This window comes from Psammomys obesus, unplaced genomic scaffold (genome assembly GCF_907164565.1).
Source record: "Psammomys obesus unplaced genomic scaffold, mPsaObe1.curated_primary_1811, whole genome shotgun sequence".
NCBI classification, from domain to species: Eukaryota; Metazoa; Chordata; class Mammalia; order Rodentia; family Muridae; genus Psammomys; species Psammomys obesus.
This window is the reverse complement of record NW_026593286.1, coordinates 20,800,204-20,819,924: the sequence shown is the minus strand read 5'-3', so window position 1 is coordinate 20,819,924 and position 19,721 is coordinate 20,800,204. Positions and strand designations below refer to the sequence as shown.

Genomic DNA, 19,721 nt, shown 5'->3' with positions numbered 1-19,721 from the left:
AATTTATCTTCATAATTTTCATGTAAGATTTCATATCTTAAGAATATAATTTGAGGTAATATTTTATCCAAGATGAAGATATAATTTCTTTTTAGGCTAGAGAATTAGGTTTTTGTAGCATTGATAAAACTGTAACACAAATATCATGTTTATGGTTTTACTGTGGTTTACTATATATCTATATCTATCTCCTTTTTTGTTGTTGTTTGTTTTGTTTTTCGGGACAGGGCTTCTCTGTGTAGTCTTGGCTGTCCTAGACTTGCTTTGTAGACCAGGCTGGCCTCAAACTCACAGAAATCCACCTGCCTCTGACTGCCTGAGTGCTGGGATCAAAGGAGGGCATGGCTTATGTCTATTTCTTTTGTGATGTTTTCAAGGGGCACATAATAGCATCCTGCGATGCCCGCGGAGTTATAAAGCTGTGGGACTTCCGGAATCTCATTCCCATTGTGTCCATTGATGTGGGTCCAAGTACCGGCAATGAAGTGAACTTTGACTCAACAGGTAGGATCCGTTATTCTCTCACTCTTGTCACCAAACTAACATTAATATTTTTATCTGAGATGCCTTTTTTTCTCTTAAAGTTTTTTGGTAATACTTTGAATGTAATTTTCTGTTTTGAAAACAGGAACCATAGCAGCTATGGTATTTCTCAAAATCATGAATCTTATTATGAAAGAAATACAATCACACAGGGAAATTCTGAACAAAGGGAAGTGATATTAATGTAGCCACACGATAAGCTTGCTTACAGCATCAGAAGTCCCTTTCCAGCTCACATCCCAGAGACTCCTAGCCCAGGTTAAGCCAACGGGGCTTTCTGTAACACCAGCAACTGAGAGGAGAAGGACAAAAACTGCATTGAGATGAATTTGAAGCATTTTAATGAAATAGGTTAATTATAAGAAAATTAATAAATTGCTCAGAAATGCTCTAGAATTTATGTACATATTCATCTATTATTGTAGTTAAGTGTTTTATGCTCTATGAAAATTTTTATAGCATTTCCTCACAAATAATGTAAGAATTATCAAGCAGATGAAATATTTTCTCCCTACTGATGATGAAAAGAGTGGATTCCGCTGTGAAGAGAAATGATTCCAATTGTCCACTTAGGAGATTAAAGTACTGCTGCATCTCCGTCTTTAATGACAGACTCTGGTAAATGAGGAAAGGACAGTACATCTTCCCCTTGATAGAGTTATGTATATTTAAGGTTTTTGAAATTTTGAGAATTTCTCCAAGGCTTTGAGTTATTTGTGATATATTAAAATCTCAATATGACAAAACTTCAGTTGTAAAGGAGGAAATAAATGTATAAGAAGAAAAGATGATGCTTTATTTAAAAAAAAAAAAAACATAGTTCATACTAATTCTCTGGTCCAGAAGCAGAAATATACCAAGAGCAATTCTCGAGTCATAAGACAATAGCTGTGTGTTTCTTGGAACTGGTTTGTTTTATGTTATTACTATTAAACATCTGAAAGTGTAAATGGTAAGTTATCTTCTTGAAGTATGTTGCATTTTCATTACATATGAACATATACATGATATTGTAAACAACGAATTTTTAGTTACTGGGTGTGGTGGAAAAAGCCTGTGATACTTACAACTTAGAAGTAGGAAGGTCCTGAGTTTAAGTGAAATTTTCCAAAAGAAAAGAAAGACTTTTAGTAATATTCGTGACATTATGACATTTATGGTCTGCCAGAACTGAAAGATGAGGCACTAGGCAGAATAAAAGATTACAAATATCAGTTGGAATTTCATTCCGTACTGTTACATGTGAGTATTAATATTTCAGCATAGTGCTCTGACACGTGTATCTGCACTGGAATCAGATCTCCACAGGAGTTTCTACTAAGGTATAACAGACAAGTGACACCCCTAAACCCATCTTCATTATCTTGAATGGGCATTTAACTACTTGTGTCTTTGAATGTGGAACTTGGAATGGTAAAACCTAAGCCTGTACATTCTAATAACAGAAGTTAAGGGCTTTTAAAAAACTATTGCACAATCAAAAAAAAAGCTTTATGTTTAATTGTCATTATTACATGTGTTGCTGCTGACTTTCTATTGACCTTTGCTTTCCAGTTGGAAAGTTCTTTGAACAGCCAGGCAAACATCATTTTAAATAAATATCAGCATCTATCTTCTGGTGCCCCAATCAATATATTAGAGTCCAGCTACTTTTTTCCCCATGATCACCAAACAACTGATCATAGACCAATGCTAAGTATAGAGAATCAATGGTAAAATGATGAGAAACATAAAAGACACAAACTGCAAACCAGAGACCCTGTTATCAGGACGAGGCAACATAATTTCAGTCTGACCTTCCCATCCTTTGACCATTTTTTTTCAAAGAACACATAATTAATTTTAATTCAACATGCTTGAGAAGTTACTGTCATAAGGTTTTTCTCATTGAATAATTAGGAACCTGAGCTTCTGTACAGGCATCTTCAATGACACTTTTTAAAAGGTTAAAATATATACCAAAGTTGGATAAATTAAGGGGACTCTGAGACTGAATTAGAACATGAGTAGAAAGATAAAAAAAACACAAAGTACAGTACTGGGAATTTTGTTCTTCTAAGGAGAGTAAAGAAGAATGCAGATCTGGAGATGACCAAAATCATAACAAGGATAAGTGACTTTTACATCTTTGCTACTTGCTATTTATTTGGAATAAAATATTCAGTAAAGAAATGTAGCAGAATTGCATTATGAAAATATCTGAAATATAATGATAAAATCAAGTCTGACTTAATAGAGCCAAAATGTGTATTCATCTGAACATGACGAATTTCTGTTTATTCACAGGGCAAGCTATTGCAAGCTTCTATGGTATAATGATTCCAAAAGAGCAAAATAATATTGACCTTGCTAAAAATAAAATACATTTATGGAAAGCACATGTTGAGTTTTGCCAAGCCACATTTCCTGCTCAAAATTTGTGACAATATTAACCAAGGCGTTATTCATCACAACTTCATTAATGAAGCCCTGGTAGAGGCAAAAGTCTTCCAACTGCCTCAACTGTGCTCTGGGCCTAAGGGAAAGTCATTGTCAATTCACATGAACTGCCTTGGTATTATGTGGTACGTGTGAATATCTGGATAACATCTTGGCTAAGTTTTTCGAACAAGAAATGTGTTGCTGTTACATATTCTAAGTGGTCATCATGTATCTGGATCAGTCTCATAGCAGGGCATCTAGAGAAAGGGTCTGTGCTACCGTCTCTATAAACTAGGAGTGATTTTTGTAGATACTGGCTTTCTAGTGACTGAAAATCTAACACAATGTAAGATTCTTTATCTGTTTTATGATTGATACCGTTTTTCTAATATGTAGCTTTTATAAATAAGTTTATACCCCAGAAGTATAGGTGCAGTTCATACTGTTAGATTTAATAACATCTTCTGCATTCTTTAGACCTGACAGAAATTGTTTAGTCGCCCTAACTAACTTTCTTCCTGGAAATAATAGAGTAGATGGTTGTCTTAGTGTTTAGTGGAGATTCAAAGGGATAATGGTATCCTGCAAGAAGGAAATCTGAATTCTATCTTCTACCATGCATCTTAAAGCTACAGGGAATCTAAGAAATCATTGTTTTCACCTTAGGAATAATAAAAGTGAGTCAATTTGTGGGTGGATATCCACCCACAGCTTGTACCAGTCAATGGAATAAAGACGCAAGGCTAGACCCTCATTCTTATATGATATTGAGGGCATGTTGATGTGGCTAACTAAGAATGCCTTATGATTTACAAAATGTTCATATATGTTTAAACATTTGCCCCTGTGTAAATCATGTGTGTGGCTTTGCTTTTCCACTGCAGAATCAGCCACTAGCACATTTGATAAAAGAACTGTGTGTGGCATCGCATTATTTACATAATATTTTATTTACAAGTACATTGCCTGTGACAAATACAGATTATCTGTGTTTATAGGTGCATCCATATCTTAGTATAAACTTATAACTGTATTTGTGAGAGGATAAATGTTCCTTTCTCATTAAGCAAAGAGCTTCCCAGGAATATGAAACAACACGTTTTTGTGAATATTCACTATCTAAATAATATCTCTCACTTGGCATATTTAAAATGTCATATTTTTTTTCATTCAAACTTATCCCTGTTTCAGAAAACGTTAGATGCTGTTGCATGGTGAAAGCAATACAAGCAAACTGAAAAGATTTATACATATCCCTTTCCACATCTCTCATTTCACTGTTTACATACGTCAGCAATATTTTTTGCTCCTTTGAAGAAGGTAATTCCAGTGCATTTGTAATGAAGTCACATCTCTAGAAAATGCAGAGGCAGAAATCTGAGCCAGATGGAGGCTCTTCTGTAGAAAGCCTGTGGGTATCAGATCATTCAAACGGGCAAAGTTTCCCAGCCTTTGGAGAAAATCCCAAATGTTCCTCATGAGCAGAACCAGGCCTAAAACACTAAAATGAGAGACCAAAAGGAAACAAACAAACAAACAAACAAACAAACACAAACATTTTTTTCTCTTGAAAAAGATGAAAAGTAACAGATTCTCCTCACCCTAATTTTTCAAAGCAAACTATTCCCCAAAATCTTTGGCTTAAATTGATTAGTGTCAGTTAATAAAGGCTACAATGCATCATTCTATATTTAAAAGTCAGTTTCTAGTTGGGTGGGCAGTGTGGCCGCACACCTTTGATCCCAGCATTTGGGAGGCAGAGGAGGCAGATCTCTGAGTTCAAGGCCAGCCTGGTCTAGATAGCGAGCTCCAGGACAGCCAGGACTACACAGAAAAACCATGTCTCAAAAAACCAAACAAATAAGCCAGCGCAAACTGTAATCCCAGCATTTAGGAAGCAGGGGCAAGTGGATCTCTTTGAGTTTGAGTCCAGGACAGTCCAGTGAGTCCAGGACAACAAAGGCTACACAGAGACAGCCTGTCTCAAAAAACCAAAACCCCAAAACAACAACAAACAAACAAATAAAGTCAATTTCTGTTTAAATCTCTCTGATGGAGCACACATGAGGAAAAAAATTACTACTAGTGTGCAAGCCAGGGTTTGTTTGTTTGTTTGTTTGTTTTTCTCTAATATTTAATGGCTGAATGATTTGGGTAGAATTTCTAAATATTTCTAAACTTCACATATGCAATGTCAGAAATGTATATGATCTTCCACTCCAGGCATGAGTAGATACCAGGGACTGGCCAGAGAGAATTCCAAACAGTGGGAGGATGGAGGGATGGAGGGTGGGGAATAGTAGGAAAAAAAATTGTTGAAGCAATAGCAGTTGTCAAACACTGAATGGTGAGCAATTCAAAAAGGTAATATACAACAATGGTTCCTGAGACAGGATAAATCAGGCAAGTCACATGACAGACCCCAGGGTACTGCCCAGATTCAGTTACTATATCTTACCCCAGGGATGGACAGACTGACAGGACAGAGCACAGAAGGGTGAGGGCAGGACAGAGAGACACACAGAGGTTCTTCCACCCCATCTACTTGCTAACAGAGCAAGGATTTGTGCATGATGACTTAAAGCCAAGAGGAAGACATTTAAAACATAGAGGAGAAAATTCCAGAAGCTTACACGGGCCCAAGTAAGCATAGCTTATGATCCTCCAGCCAGAGCTGAAAATCCTACAACTCAGGGGTCAAAAGGGAGAGCAGGAATTGGAGAACCACTGCCCAGTGGACAACACAAAAAGGAAAAATCGTCACTAAGGAAGGATACTCAGGGAGAACTGTCTTTGTCATGAGGCAGTCCACACCTCTGGAGTGAGTCTCCCACTTCCATCTTTATAGTCATAGGAGGGGGTTCCTTTCCTTTTTAATTCTGACTACAAATTAATTGTGGTGTTCTTGTCCTGTTCTACAGATGAAGAAACTGAGATTCCAAAACTTTATCAATCTCATTGGGCATTGCTGTTCAAATGTTGAGTTAGTACTGTAAGCCAGGCCATCTATATCCTGAGAAACAAGTTGTATATTCTCAGATTCTTTCCATAACAAAATGTGGTTCTATACTGATAGGTGGATATTTGTCCAAAACTGGTGCTCTTTTGCTCTAAATACTAAAATCCCCTCCACACTGATCAAATGGAGATGTTCTACATGACGTGACTGAGATACAGCATCCTGTTGTTGGCATTAATTACCAATTAGTTGTCTCTGAAATAAAAAAAAAAACTATCAAAATTTGATCTCTGCTATCAGCTGCCACATATTTTTTTACATGTCTTTTGGGCAAAACAAACACCTGCTCTTTCCTACGGGGGGCTGGACCTCCAACCCCGCCCCAAGAATCGCTTCTTATCCGTTCAGTGAATGCCGAATCATCTGCCTCTCAGCAAGCTTCTACACAGGTTGCATGTCCAATCTGAAGTCCTGGAGCTTTGCATAGGGTTTTATATTTTCACTATCAGTTACCTGGCAAGGGCCACATGAGTCATGAGAAGGAATGTAAAGGTCTTTTTTTTTTTTTTTTTGTCTTTCATGATCAAGTGATATCGAGGTTTTTTGTCCTTGCACAATGCATGACATATGATAGTCACTTGGTAAATTTTATACATAGGAAAGCTATGTGGAGATGGCTGGAGAGGTGATGGTGATACTAAGAACAGAGTCTAGAACCTCATAGCAGCCAGGCAAGCACCCTGCCATAGACCTGCACCCTCAGCTGTCTTCTGTGTATGTTCTCGCTTAATTAGACATGAATATTAGAAACTAAAATAAGAAAGGAACGAAATAAGCCAACTTCTTTTATGCCTCAAGCTTAGGAAGATGGAACTAATCCTATAACGTGGATGTCTTGGGTCACAGAGCCTTCAGAACAGAGGGCAAAATAAAAGGCATAGATGAACACAGGACCCTGCTCAATTAATTTAAGGCTCTATTATTTAATTTTGGTTCCATTTTGTTCTGAAGTGAATACAGATCCCTTTGATACTGGACCAAGGAATGAGGAGAACCTATGGAAGTCAAAGTATAGACCTTTGGGTATACAGACAGAGTGGGTTTGTAGGGCATGTGCAGCCCCTTGGAATATAGAGGAGAGCTGGGAGGGGACGAGGGTGGCATGCAGAGCTAGGCCTTTTCTTTCAACCATCACAGACCTCTTGGATGGGTTTTATTTCTTCCACTTGGAAGAGTTTTGAGAGCTTTAATTACTTATTTGTAAATTTACATGGTCTTTCAGTTCTGTGAAAACTGTTTCATTTAATTACTGTAAATCGAGAATTACATTAAGAAAAATTGGAGTTTCATAGGGACAGGCTTCAAGCTTTCTCTATAATAACAGCCATTTTTCTCTTTGATTTTTGTCTTATTATGCTCCATGATAAAAGCAACTTAATTTACTATCAGTGAACACAAGAAGTAACATGCCAGTACTAATGTGAATTTCTTGAAAATTTTAATTAAGGACACACTAACCAGAGATCCATGAAAGCAGAGACAATAATCATCAATGCACAGAGCATTATGGCCATAAGCCTGGAGTGGTACTTTTAGCATCTCTTCTCATTGGTTGGTAACTATGATATTCATTTATTATCTAGGAACAGGCTGTGATTCAAAGAGTAGGTCATCTATACTGAAAACTAAAGCTCACTTGAAATTCACAATTTCTGATGGATTTTGACATGGGAATTGCGTGATTTCCCTAAATTACAATAGAATTTACACATGGAGCTGAGTCTTGTGTTATGATTGAAAGGGCATGAGATTTATATCATGATAACTTTGCTGCCTAAGCATGTGCAGGCTCCTTTTGGAACTCTACATAGCTTCAGGAATCATGAATTAAGAACCCTAAAATGCACATTTCTTTTCTTCTATGAGGCTTGCCTGAACTTGCAGAAACTATGTAGGAACACATTCACATCCCAGGAGCTTGAAAAGGACACATGAGTCAAACACAAAGCAAGACTGAAGGATAAAATCCACCTGCCCTGAGATGTGAAATTGTACAGAACAGCCAAACATTTCTGATTTCCTTTTCTCATCTATAAAACCCAAAAGTTTGAATTTAGTGATTTCATCAATTTGATTTACAGTCTAATTTTTAGATAATCTATAATTTATCATTTTTCCTTGTAGTCAGCATAATTAAGACATGATGTCCTAATTATACTAAACATTTAAATTCCCCTATCTGTTATTTACAACCTGAAAATTAGCCATCTAAATACAAGTAAAATTTTCTTCTTGCTTAGAAAAGATATAGGATTTGATACAAAAATCAAGGCTTTTTAGAAATTAAAAAAAAAAAAAAAAGAGCCTTGCCCACCCCAGATCATGACGTGAAGTCAGGCGCCATGCTGAGACCTTAGACTCCAGGACAGTTTGCTCTGCAGGATTAACACCACTCCCAACCTTTGCTGGGGACACTTCTTTTTGCAGCAAGTAGGAGTCAATGGAGAGACTCAGAACCGATCCATGTACTGAGAATAAAAGGATACTGAATGCCAGGTCCTAAATGAGAGTATCTATACCACCCCCCTGAAGAGTCAGGGAAAGTCTTGGAGTGGGAGAGGGCAGACAGGGTGGGGATGGGGGCTCTGAGACTGCCTCTGGATGTAACATGCTGCTCTACTCACCAACTTGCTGCCGCTGTGGTAACCTGCCGAAGGCTAAAGCAAGCTGTGAAAAATTCATTACGTACGGGGGGAGGAGGGGTCACGAGTCCCCACCCATCCCTGAGGGACTATGGAAAGCTGTTGGTTGCTGGGGAAGGCAGTATCATTTACTTCAGTGATGTAGCCATTGATAAATTGCGGAAGCCCTGTCAAATAAGCCCCAGCAACGCTAATGAAGGGATCATGTCTAAGCTCAGAGAGACAAGTACACAAACAAAATGAGGAAGGCTTGCTGACCAGGAGAGGGGTTTCAACAGGGCACAGGGACAGAATGAGAGGACACTGGGGACTAACAGTGACCCAAATCTGTGCCCCACATTTTAGTGGCAGCCACATTCCATAGAAAACTGACCTGTAGCCACAGAAATTTTGGCAGAAAGATTCACACATTCTAGCACATTAATAATGACGAGGCCAAAGTCCTCTTACAGGACCGTATAGAACAAGAATCTGTTTAAACCAGAGCAGAAATGACTAGTTAACATTACCAACTGCGGCACTGTGCGGCTGCGGGAAGCTACTGTAGGCTCCCTTGCATGGACCACACACAGTCACACTTGGGTTAATTCCTCAGTCTTACGTAGCATTTTAAACAAGTCAGCTGTGACTGTATCTTAGTTCTCCCATGAAGAACTACAATGAAGCATATTTAGAACAGGATATGGAAGGCAATCAAAGGACTTGCTTTGATCTGTTTAGAAGTTCCTTATAAGGCTTGTATATGTGATTACATACAAACAACTGGAAAGAAGCATATGCCCCAGACCTGATCGAGCCTACATTAGCATCATTATATTTAATGATGATTTCCTGTGGTGTTATGTTAGAAATATTTTTAAATGCACACTTGTAAACAAATGAACAAGGTGCTGCTATCAAATTATTTTTTCTGCCACCCTTAAGCCAAAACTTCATAAAGCTTTGTGTCTATAAATCAAGCATGAGGAGTAAATTGTGGATATATCAGCATCATTTAGAAACAATAATGAACTATGCTGATATAATAAAGATCAAATGTGTATGCCAATCATATGTAGCTTTGAAATATGGCAAATTAATGAAAAAAAAGTGTTTGTATAAAGCAATATGAGACATCAGCGCTTTGAATTTTTCCAAGGGATGCAGTTTGGAAACCTAAAAGGAATGGATTGTTTTAATCTTAAGAGAATACACTAGTTAAGAGATTAAATGGTAACGGTTAGAATTCAGTGTACACATACTACATGATCTAGAGTCAGTAACTGAAGAATTCCCCTTCTTTTTAATGGTCTGTTATACAAAATTGAATAGATAATCATCTTTAATCTGCCAAGATGATGCTTTCTAATAGGATAATCCTTTGCAGAAAGTTGCAGTTCAACAGATGTGCAAACCAAACCAGAACACACAGTACACTCGCTATTCATGGAGCTGGAGCTGGGACAGTTGGCACTTGTGATAACCTGCAGTTCTAGTTATCTGAAATTGAATTTCAAACAATATTCAAATATGATTTACTCAGTCTGATTGAGCTCAGAAGTGTCTCTTCTCGCTTGTAATTTAAGAGTGTAAGTAAAAATTGCTCAAAACCATCATGCATCATCCTCTCCATTTCATGCCAATAGGAGAAAAGAGTACAAGAAGAAAATAGTATATTTTAAAATGAATGCTAAATACTTTTGAAAGAATAAATATGATAATCATTCTTCACTTTAACATTCATATTCTGTTGCTGTAATGGAAAATATATCAATTTAATTAAGAATTATTTATCGTAAGTTTGTTGTATGCCTGGTACTGGGCTAAACTCTGGGATGCAGTGGCGAAGGAATAGGTGAAATTCTACATAAAGTAAACTACAAGAGCATGCATGGTTTCAGAGAAGAGTGTGGAGTGCTGCAATTTTTAATCTACGCTCCGCCACTTGTGCTTTGCTTTATGTGTTTGCTCCAGTGCTGTTTGTAAGAAAGGGTATCTTGTATTTGTGTATGGAGGTTGACTATGTATGGACACTCAACAGATTCACTAGAAGCACCCATCTCCGGTTAAAGGATAATTTTTATAGATTGTCTTTAGAGTGCTCATCACTCTCTTTGATCATCCTCTCCTAGTTTTCAAATGATGCCCCATTTGTTCTGTAGCCATATGACCTTAGGGACCACTTCACTTCATCCAGATTTACCTGTAACCATGGATACTATCTTTCTCCCATTTCTACTCTTTTTGTACTCACTTCTCTTTACATAAAACTTAATTTTAAGCAAACAAAAATAACCCAATCTTACTTTTCAATATACCATACGCTGTCATCTAATTTTATTATTTCACCCACTCTGTGCCCCATCTTTACTTTCTAATTCTTTTATTTAAGTTTTAAAATATATAACATTTAACATCTCTATAACATATAACATTCATTAAAATTCCTACTCTATCTTCTGATATCCTCTTCAATTTCTTTCTTCAGAGACTCGAAGTTTTTTTTTCAAACAGGTCTTTCACTTGCTTGGTTAGAGTTACATCAAGGTACTTACCATTACTAGTGGCTATTTTGAAGGGTGCTGTTTCCCTAATTTCTTTCTCAGCCCTTTCATCTTTGATATACAGGAAGGCTTCTGATTTTTTTTTAGTTAATTTTGTATCCAGCCACTTTGCTGAAGGTGTTTATCAGCTGAAGGAGTTCTCTGGTTGAATTTTTGGGGTCACTCATGTATACTAATATATCATCTGCAAATAGTGATATTTTGACTTCTTCCTTTCCGATTTGTATCCCCTTAATCTCCTTTAGTTGTCTTTTTGCTCTAGCTAGGACTTCAAATACTATGTTGAAGAGATATGGAGAGAGTGGGCAGCCCTGCCCTGTCCCTGATTTCAATGGGATTGATTTAAGTTTCTTTCCATTTAGTTTGATGTTGGTTATAGGCTTGCTGTATATTGCTTTTACTATGTTTAGGTATGTGCGACCCCCTGCTTGGACATAGCCTATGGCAGCTCAGTATCCACGTTGGTACCCTAGTAAGGGGAACAGGGACTGTCGCTGACATGAACTCAGTGGCTGTTTTTTTGACCTTCCCCACCCTCATCCCTACCCCCAAGGGAGGAGCAGCTTGCTAGGCCAGAGAGTAGGACATTGCAGCCAGTCCTGATGAGACCTGATAAGCTAGGGTCAGATGGAAGGGGAGGAGGAGCTCACCTATCAGTGGACTTAAAGAGGGGCAGGGAGGAGATGAGGGAGAGAGGTTGGGATTGGGAGGGGGCTACAGCTGGAATACAAAGTAAATAAACTGTAATTAATATAAAAAATAGAAATTTAATTAAAAATTTCTACTCCTAATTTTTTTAAATTTTTTTATTATTTTTTAAACTTTATTTTTTATTTTTTATTAATTACACTTTATTCATTTTGTATCCCCCCATAAGCCCCTTCCTCCTCCCCTCCCGATCCCACCCTCCCTCCCCTTTCTGCATGCATACCTCTCCCCAAGTCCACCAATAGGGGAGGTTCTCCTCTCCTTTTTGATTGGGCAGAGTGAATTGAATTTTATGTAAGAAGTGGGAAATAGTAAGAGCTGGAGAGGACAGGAACTCCATCCACAAGGAGAGCAACAGAACAAGAAAATTTGAACACAGGGAACTTCCCAGAGACTCATACTCCAACCAAGGACTATTCATAGAGATAACCTGGAACCCCTGCACAGATGTAGCCCATGGCAGTTTAATGTCCAAATGGGTTACATAGTAATGGGAAGAGGGACTGCCTCTGACATAATCTGATTGGCCTGCTCTTTGATCACCTCCCCCTGAGGGGGAAGCAGCCTTACCAGGCCACAGAGAGGACAATGCAGCCACTTTTGATGAGAACTGATAAACTAAGATAAAAAAGGAGAGGAGAACCTACTCCTAATTTTAATTCCTAATTTTTCTTTTTGTTTTGTTTTGTTTTTGAGATAGGGTTTTTTGTTGTAGCCTTGGCTGTCCTGGACTCACTTTGTAGACCAGCCTGCGTTCAAACTGACTACGATCATCCTGCCTCTTCCTCCCTGAGTGCTAGGATTACAGGCAAGTGCCACCACACCCAGCTTCTCTACTATATTCTTACATTTTCCATATCAATGTATTTCTATCAATTTTATCACTCCTTTCTACTAGGAAATCTCTCCCTCCTTCATCTTAACATTTACTTACCTAGTACATTATGACACATTCTTCCCTAAGTTTTTTCTAAGCTGCTTCAACGTGTTCTATGCCAACACCCTCATCACAATCTCTCTCATTGGACAGTTACAGTTACCTTTGTAGCTCTCCCTTGCAAGGTCTGGTGTGCTGGAACTGTGCACTGAATGCCACTGATCCGTTGAAAAGATACACTTCATGGAATCACTACTCGTGAGTTTCATGTAAAAAAATAATATGGCCGCATATCACTATAAAACTTAAATATGTGGTTTTTGCTAACAGAGATTTTTATCTTTCGCTACTATCAGTTGGATGTGTTCATTTCATCATGTCAAGCTTTAAGAATCTCCTTGAAGATATTTGTATCAGCATAACTTATATGTACACATTCTATTCTACTTAAAATTATTTGTTAGTGGGAAAGTTTATTTTGCTTATATATTTGAAATTCTGGGGCAATGGGAAATAGTGATTTTTGAAACTTATCTATAGAAGCACAATCTTTTAATAAACCATTATATTCATCCCATAATACCATGACTTAATTCTCTGTGGATTTGAATGTCACTCATTTCAATAACGGGTTCTAATTCTTAGTCCTGTGGATTTTGCTATTAACAAAAATAAACATTACTCTTATTGGCAAACCTGATACCTACTTTGTTTTAAGATAGTTAAAGTAGGTTATATATTTCTAGAATTATTTTCCATACTCTTTGTCTTCCCAGACTCAAATGTCTCTGTAACTCTTTTCTCTGCCTACTTCAATACACAGCCATGTAAATATTTCTTCTCATAGGAAAGGCTGGCCTAGCTTTGGGCTTTAGGATAGTAAGATTTTCATGCTATGAGTATCATGCTGATAGTAGCGCATAATAACCCAATCATATGTCTCTCAGTCAGATTTAAATATTGTGTTTTCAGTGATGATTGCAGAACTTGTGTTTATGAAGCTGTATTTGCTATGATTCAAAGTCAGTTATTTCTCTCATGTGATGTCATTATTAGAGAGTTTCATTTAGGTATTTAATGATAAAATAGTGACATTATTATTCATGTTAACTATGAAATAGTGTACAAAAACGATTCAGATGGGCATCTTTTTAATTTTTATTTTAGTTTTTTTATTAATTACAGTTTATTCACTTTGTATTCCAGCTGTGGCCGCCTCCCCCAACCCCTTCCAATCCCAGTCTTCCTCTCTTTTCTTCTCCCATGCCCCTCCTCCAGTCCAATGATAGGGGAGGTCCTCCTCCCCTTCCATCTGACCCTAGTCTATCAAGTCTCATCAGGACTGGCTTCTTTGTCTTCTTCTGTGGACTAGTAGTAAGGCTGCTCCCACCTCAGGCAGAGGTGATCAAAGATCCAGCCCATGAGTTCATAGAGATGGTCCCTGTTCCTATTAACTTGGACACTGAGCTGCCATGTACTACTTCTGTGCAGGGGTTCTAAGTTATCTCCATGCATAGTCCTTGTTTGGAGTATCAGTGTCAGAAAAGACCCCTGGGGCCAGATTTTTTGGTTCTGTTGCTCTCCTTGTGGAGCTCCTTAGTCATCAAGGAAATGCAAATCAAAACAACTCTGAGATTTCACCTTACACCCACCAAAATGGCTAAGATCAAAAACTCAAATGACAACACATGCTGGAGAGGATGTGGAGAAAGAGGAGCTCTACTCCATTACTGGTGGGCATGTAAACTTGTACAACCACTTCAGAAATCAATCTGGTGCTTTCTCAGACAATTAGGAATAGTGCTTCCTCAAGATCCAGCTATACCATTACTAGGCATATATCCAAAAGATGTTCAAGTATGCAACAAGGACATTTGCTCAACCGTGTTTGTAGCAGCTTTACTTGTAATAGCCAGAAACTGGAAACAACCCAGGTGTCCCTCAGTTGAGGAATGGATACAGAAATTGTGGTGTATTTACACAATGGAATACTACTCAGCAATTAAACAACAACAAAAAAAAATCATGAAATTTGCAGGCAAATGGTGGGATCTAGAAAAAGATCATCCTGCATGAGGTATCCCAGAAGCAGAAAGATACACATAGTATATACTCACTTATAAGTGGATATTAGACATATAATATAGGATAATCATATTAAAATCTGTACACCTAAAGAAGCTAATTAAAAAGGATGACCCTGGTAAGATGCTCGATCTTCATTCAGAAAGGCAAATGAGATGGACATCAGAAGAGGGAGAAAACAGGGAACAGGACAGGAACCTATCACAGAGGACATGTCTCTCACATTTGCCTTTCTGAATGAGGATTGCACAACTCTTGTCCACATATAGTATCTGAAGTTTGCATGAGGGGATGCCATAAACCTTTAAAATACAAATGTGTTCTAATAGATCTGAAGACAGCTGTTCATGATGCACGCAGTTGTCCCCCCCCTCTCTACTGTTTCGCTGTTGTAGTTTCAGCTATTCATGGTCAACCCTGGTCCTGAAATATTAATGAGAAATTCAGAAATAAAGATAATATATATCTTATATTGTGTACTCTTCCTCTAAGTAACATGAAAATTCATGTTGCCTTACCGGTCTTATCTTGGAGACCAATCTTCTCTTTTGTATACCTTGAAAATGTCAAGATGAGACAGAAAGAAACCATATGCATATAACTTATTTTACATATGTTCTTCTCTGTTTTATTGCTTAAATATTCTGTTGTATCTAATTTGTGAATTAAGTTTCATTAAATGTATACATATATAGGAAAATATGTAGGACACATAAATTCCCTCCTATCTGGAGTTTCAGATGTCCATTAGGGTTCTTTTACCATATATCCCCTGAGGTTAGAGTAGACGATGTCATGAAAATAAATGTACCAGCAAAATATAGACCATAATCTCAGTCAGGAGCTGAGTAGGCAGTTAAGTAGACAGGTTGATGGGTGGACGCCGAGCTGTTCTTTCTCCATCAGAGTGTCTTGCTGCTTATCAGACTATATTCTTCATCTTCCTTTGATGCACACAGAGACCATCTTGCTCACTGACATAGATTTGGAAATGAGCAATGGCAATGAGATACAAGAGCTAGATCAGAGGGTGAGAGTGGAACCTTGCACGGTCCTCTCCCACCTTGCTCAGGTGCATAACCACCTAACGCAGTTACTGCAGTGTAACTTGGCCCACAGCTGCAGCTCCCGTGTTCTTCCCTGCTGTGGGAAGAGCTCCCAGCCAGTCTTCTGATTAGACCATTTCCTTTCCCATTCCTGTTAAGCTTTGTGCAGTAACAAGTCCCCACTGTTTCTAATTCATGCATGTATTTTTTTTTCAGTTATTCCTCTGTATTTACTTCATTGGTAAATAATCCCTTCATTAATGATTCTCTTTAAATCTTCCATCCAAATGAGACTCTTTTGTTTCCTGCCAGGGCCATGACTGACACAGATGTGTATATACAGTTTGGCATGGCATGTAAAGAAATAAGTGTGGGTGTTCTTTCTGAGGCACTCCCCTTGTGTCTGAATTCTCTAGATTCAGTTTACAATTAATCTTCAATAATAATAGCATGTGCCTGTATGTGAAACAGAAGAAAACATGAAAGGGAACGGTGTGGACAGAAACTATAAGGAACTGGTGTGTTGTAAATTGCTTGTTGAATATGGAAGACGGAGCAATGATTCCTCAGATGTTTGCTAATTCCTATCTGTCTCCTCCCATAAATGCCATAAAGAAAGAAGGGTGAAAACAATTCATTCGAAACCAATGGAAGTTGAAGGGTGTGCCTATTAGAGGCCAATGCCTGATGCCCTGACAGTCCTTCACATGTGGGAGGGGGCCTTTCTAGAATACCCTCTCAAGGGTGTAGTGTCTAATTCAATTATTCCCAGTGCTCACCCCAACCTCTATACCTCTATTCCTGCTTCTATGAAAGGTGTAGCCTATGTGGTTGTTTGAATGAGAAGTGTCCCCCATAATCATAGGCATTTGAATACTTGGCTCATGGTAGAGGAGCTGTCTGGAGAGAGTAGGAAGGTGCATCCTTGCTGGAAGTGTGTCACTGGAGGAAGGGTGAGATTTGAGAGCTTAAAGCTTAAAGCTTCCCCCACTTGCAGTTGATTCTGATTCCTACCAGTGGTTCAATATGTGAACTCTTGGCCTAGAGAGATAGCTCAGAGGTCAAGAGCACTGTCTGCTCTTCCAGAGGTCCTGAGTTCAATTCCCAGCAACCACTTGGTGGTGGCTCACAACCATCTATAATGAGGTCTGGTACCCTCTTCTGGCATGTAGGCATACATGCAGGCAGGTTGCTGTATAAATAATAAATAAATAAATCTTTAAAACAAAACAAAAAACAGTGGCTGGCTCTTTGATCACCTGAGGTGGGAGCAGCCTTACCAGGCTTCAGAGGAAGACAATGCAGCCACTCCTGATGAGACCTCATAGACTAGGGTTAGATGGATGGACCTCCCCTTTCAGTGGACTAGGGGAAGGGGATGGCGGGGGGGGGGGGGGAAGAAGGGGGGGTGTGATTGGAGGGGACAAAGGAGGGAGCTATAGCTGGGATACAAATTGAATAAATTATAATAAATAAAAAATTAAAATTAAAACACACACACACAAAAGATGTAAGCTCTCTGCTTCCTGGTTCCTGTTGCCATGACTCCAGCCTGCAGTCATGGTCTCTAATGCTCTGAAACTGTGAGCCAAAATCAACTCTTCTATAGAGGACTTGGTCATGCCACTTTATAAGAGAATCAGAAAACTAATAATACACCTTGCTAACTTAGGATTCCGGAAGGAGCCAAAGGTTCTGCTGCATACCCTTTGCTGGTGGCCGTCTCATTGTGAAAACCCATCCCTGGCCACACAAGTTCTTCTACCTACGGAAGATGACTTCCAACAGTGGAGGGCTCAGTCACTGCAACTCTTCCAGCATGGGATAAGTTTGTTCACTGTGAGGAAATGGTAGGGCACATGTGAAACAGCAAATTGATGCCCTGGTTTGAATGAGTATGGTCCTATTCCTGCTGACACTCCGTCATTCATGACTCTTCTGCTGACTCCTCAGGAGCTTGTAAACTGGAGGGGAAAATGAAAGGCTATTGGACTAATAGCTTACAAATGCTTACAAATCACATTAATATTCAGATACCTTTGATGTGGCCACAGGTGGCATTATTTTTATAAGATCTGCATTTTTCATTATCCTAAATAATTCCTGAAGATATTCCTGAGGAAAAAAATCTGAGAAAACCATATGATAAAAAAAAATAATCTGATTGATATCACACAAATCAGAGTTAATAATTTGTATTTTATATGTCAAATAACACACACACACATACACACAGGTTTTTTGAGACAGGTTTTTCTTAACTGTCCTGGCTGTCCTGGAACTGGCTTTGGAGACCAAGCTGTTCTCAGACTCACAGAGATCCACCAGCATCTGCCTCCCCCATGCTGGGATTAAAGATGTACACCTGCCTTTCTCTTTTTTAGGGTTTACTTATTTATGTACTTAATGTATATGAGTGTTTTGTCTGTATGTACATTTGCAAACCAGAAGAGGGCATCAAATTCCATCAAATTACAGTTATAGATAGTTGTAAGCCATCATGTGAATTCAGGGAATTGAATTCAGGACCTCCAGAAAAGCAGCCAGTGCCCTTAACCACTGAGCCATCCCTCCAGCCCCTAATTAATATGTATTTGATAATATATTTTAATTTTATTTTTTCACTTAATTATAAGCAGAGACAGTAGAACAGGCAAGAACAGCAATATTTTGGGGAACACTGCTTCTTGTAAGTTTGTTTAATCCAAATTGTATGACCAATTAATGTTCTAACTTTGGATAGTTTACTTATATTTCTCCATCTGTAAATCAAGAATAATGAAGTAGACCTCTTATGTTTTTGTGTGTACGTTAACTTTCCTGCAATAAAGCAAATAAATTCATAAACAAGACATAAGTCTGTTTGATATTTACACAGTAATTGGAGAAGCAGAAAGTTAGAAATCTTTTTCTAACCTCTCTTTTTACCTTTTGGTCTGCTTCTTACATTCAGGGACATTCTTCCCACCTCAGCTAATCCAGCCTAGAAACTTCCTTATGTTTCCTAGGCTTGTCTTCTAGGGGAATCTAGATCCAGTCACACTGTTAATAAGTATAACCATAACAGGGAATGGATTTTTTTTTTCAGATAAGACACACAGAAGAGGCCTCTGAGGAACATCAACCTTCATGAGGCTAGAAAGCGTGTCGTGTAGAGGTCTTGGCAAAGAATATTCTGGAGCAGGGCTCCATGGAGACAAATACAACATTAGGGCTAAGGTTAAGGGGATCAAGGTTAAATGGTCTAAGGTTAAGTAGAACAGGTAAAGGACTTCCGTTTTGCTGTGTGAGTTATCTGAGCACAAAGAAAGGGCAAGCCTCGTGGGTGCATGCCTGGATCTCAGCCCTGAGCACCTTCTGAAGGATGACATACTGCCATGGGTAAAGACAGCCTCGGACCATCCTAACAAGGCATCCTGAACAAACGTTACCTCGGTCAAAGCTGCTCTATCAGTAGGATTTCCTTTACAGGACTTGAACACTTTATTTCTGATTCAAATTAAGTCATCATGATTATGTGTGATAGTCCTATTCTGCTATTAGTGACTTCTAGAAATATCAACACTTCTTTTAGAGGATAGAGGATAAGTGAATTCTCATATGACATAAGGTGCCCGGTGCCTGGAAGAGAAATTGTCATAGCGTGTAACTCATAATTTGATAGTCTCTGGATACTTATAATTATATCACACAAGCCATTGTTCCTTAAAATATAGCTGGGTCTGAAAAAAACTTATCTGATGCAACCCATATACCTTAACTTTGTGCTACTTCAACCTGTCATTTTTTACATAAGAGGTGTTCATAGTTTAACTCTTTTATTCTAAAAAACAAATT

At 38.4% G+C, this 19,721-nt stretch overlaps 1 protein-coding gene across 2 annotated transcripts in view; it reads left to right on the top strand.

Moving 5' to 3' along the window:
- Positions 1 to 19,721, top strand: part of Spag16 (sperm associated antigen 16) — a 912,250-nt gene that overhangs the window by 650,423 nt on the left and 242,106 nt on the right. For both annotated transcript variants that reach the window (XM_055617071.1, XM_055617070.1), the window contains one exon: positions 378 to 504. In XM_055617071.1, coding sequence (XP_055473046.1) covers positions 378 to 504 — 127 coding nt within the window. The remainder of the gene's footprint in view (positions 1 to 377; positions 505 to 19,721) is intronic.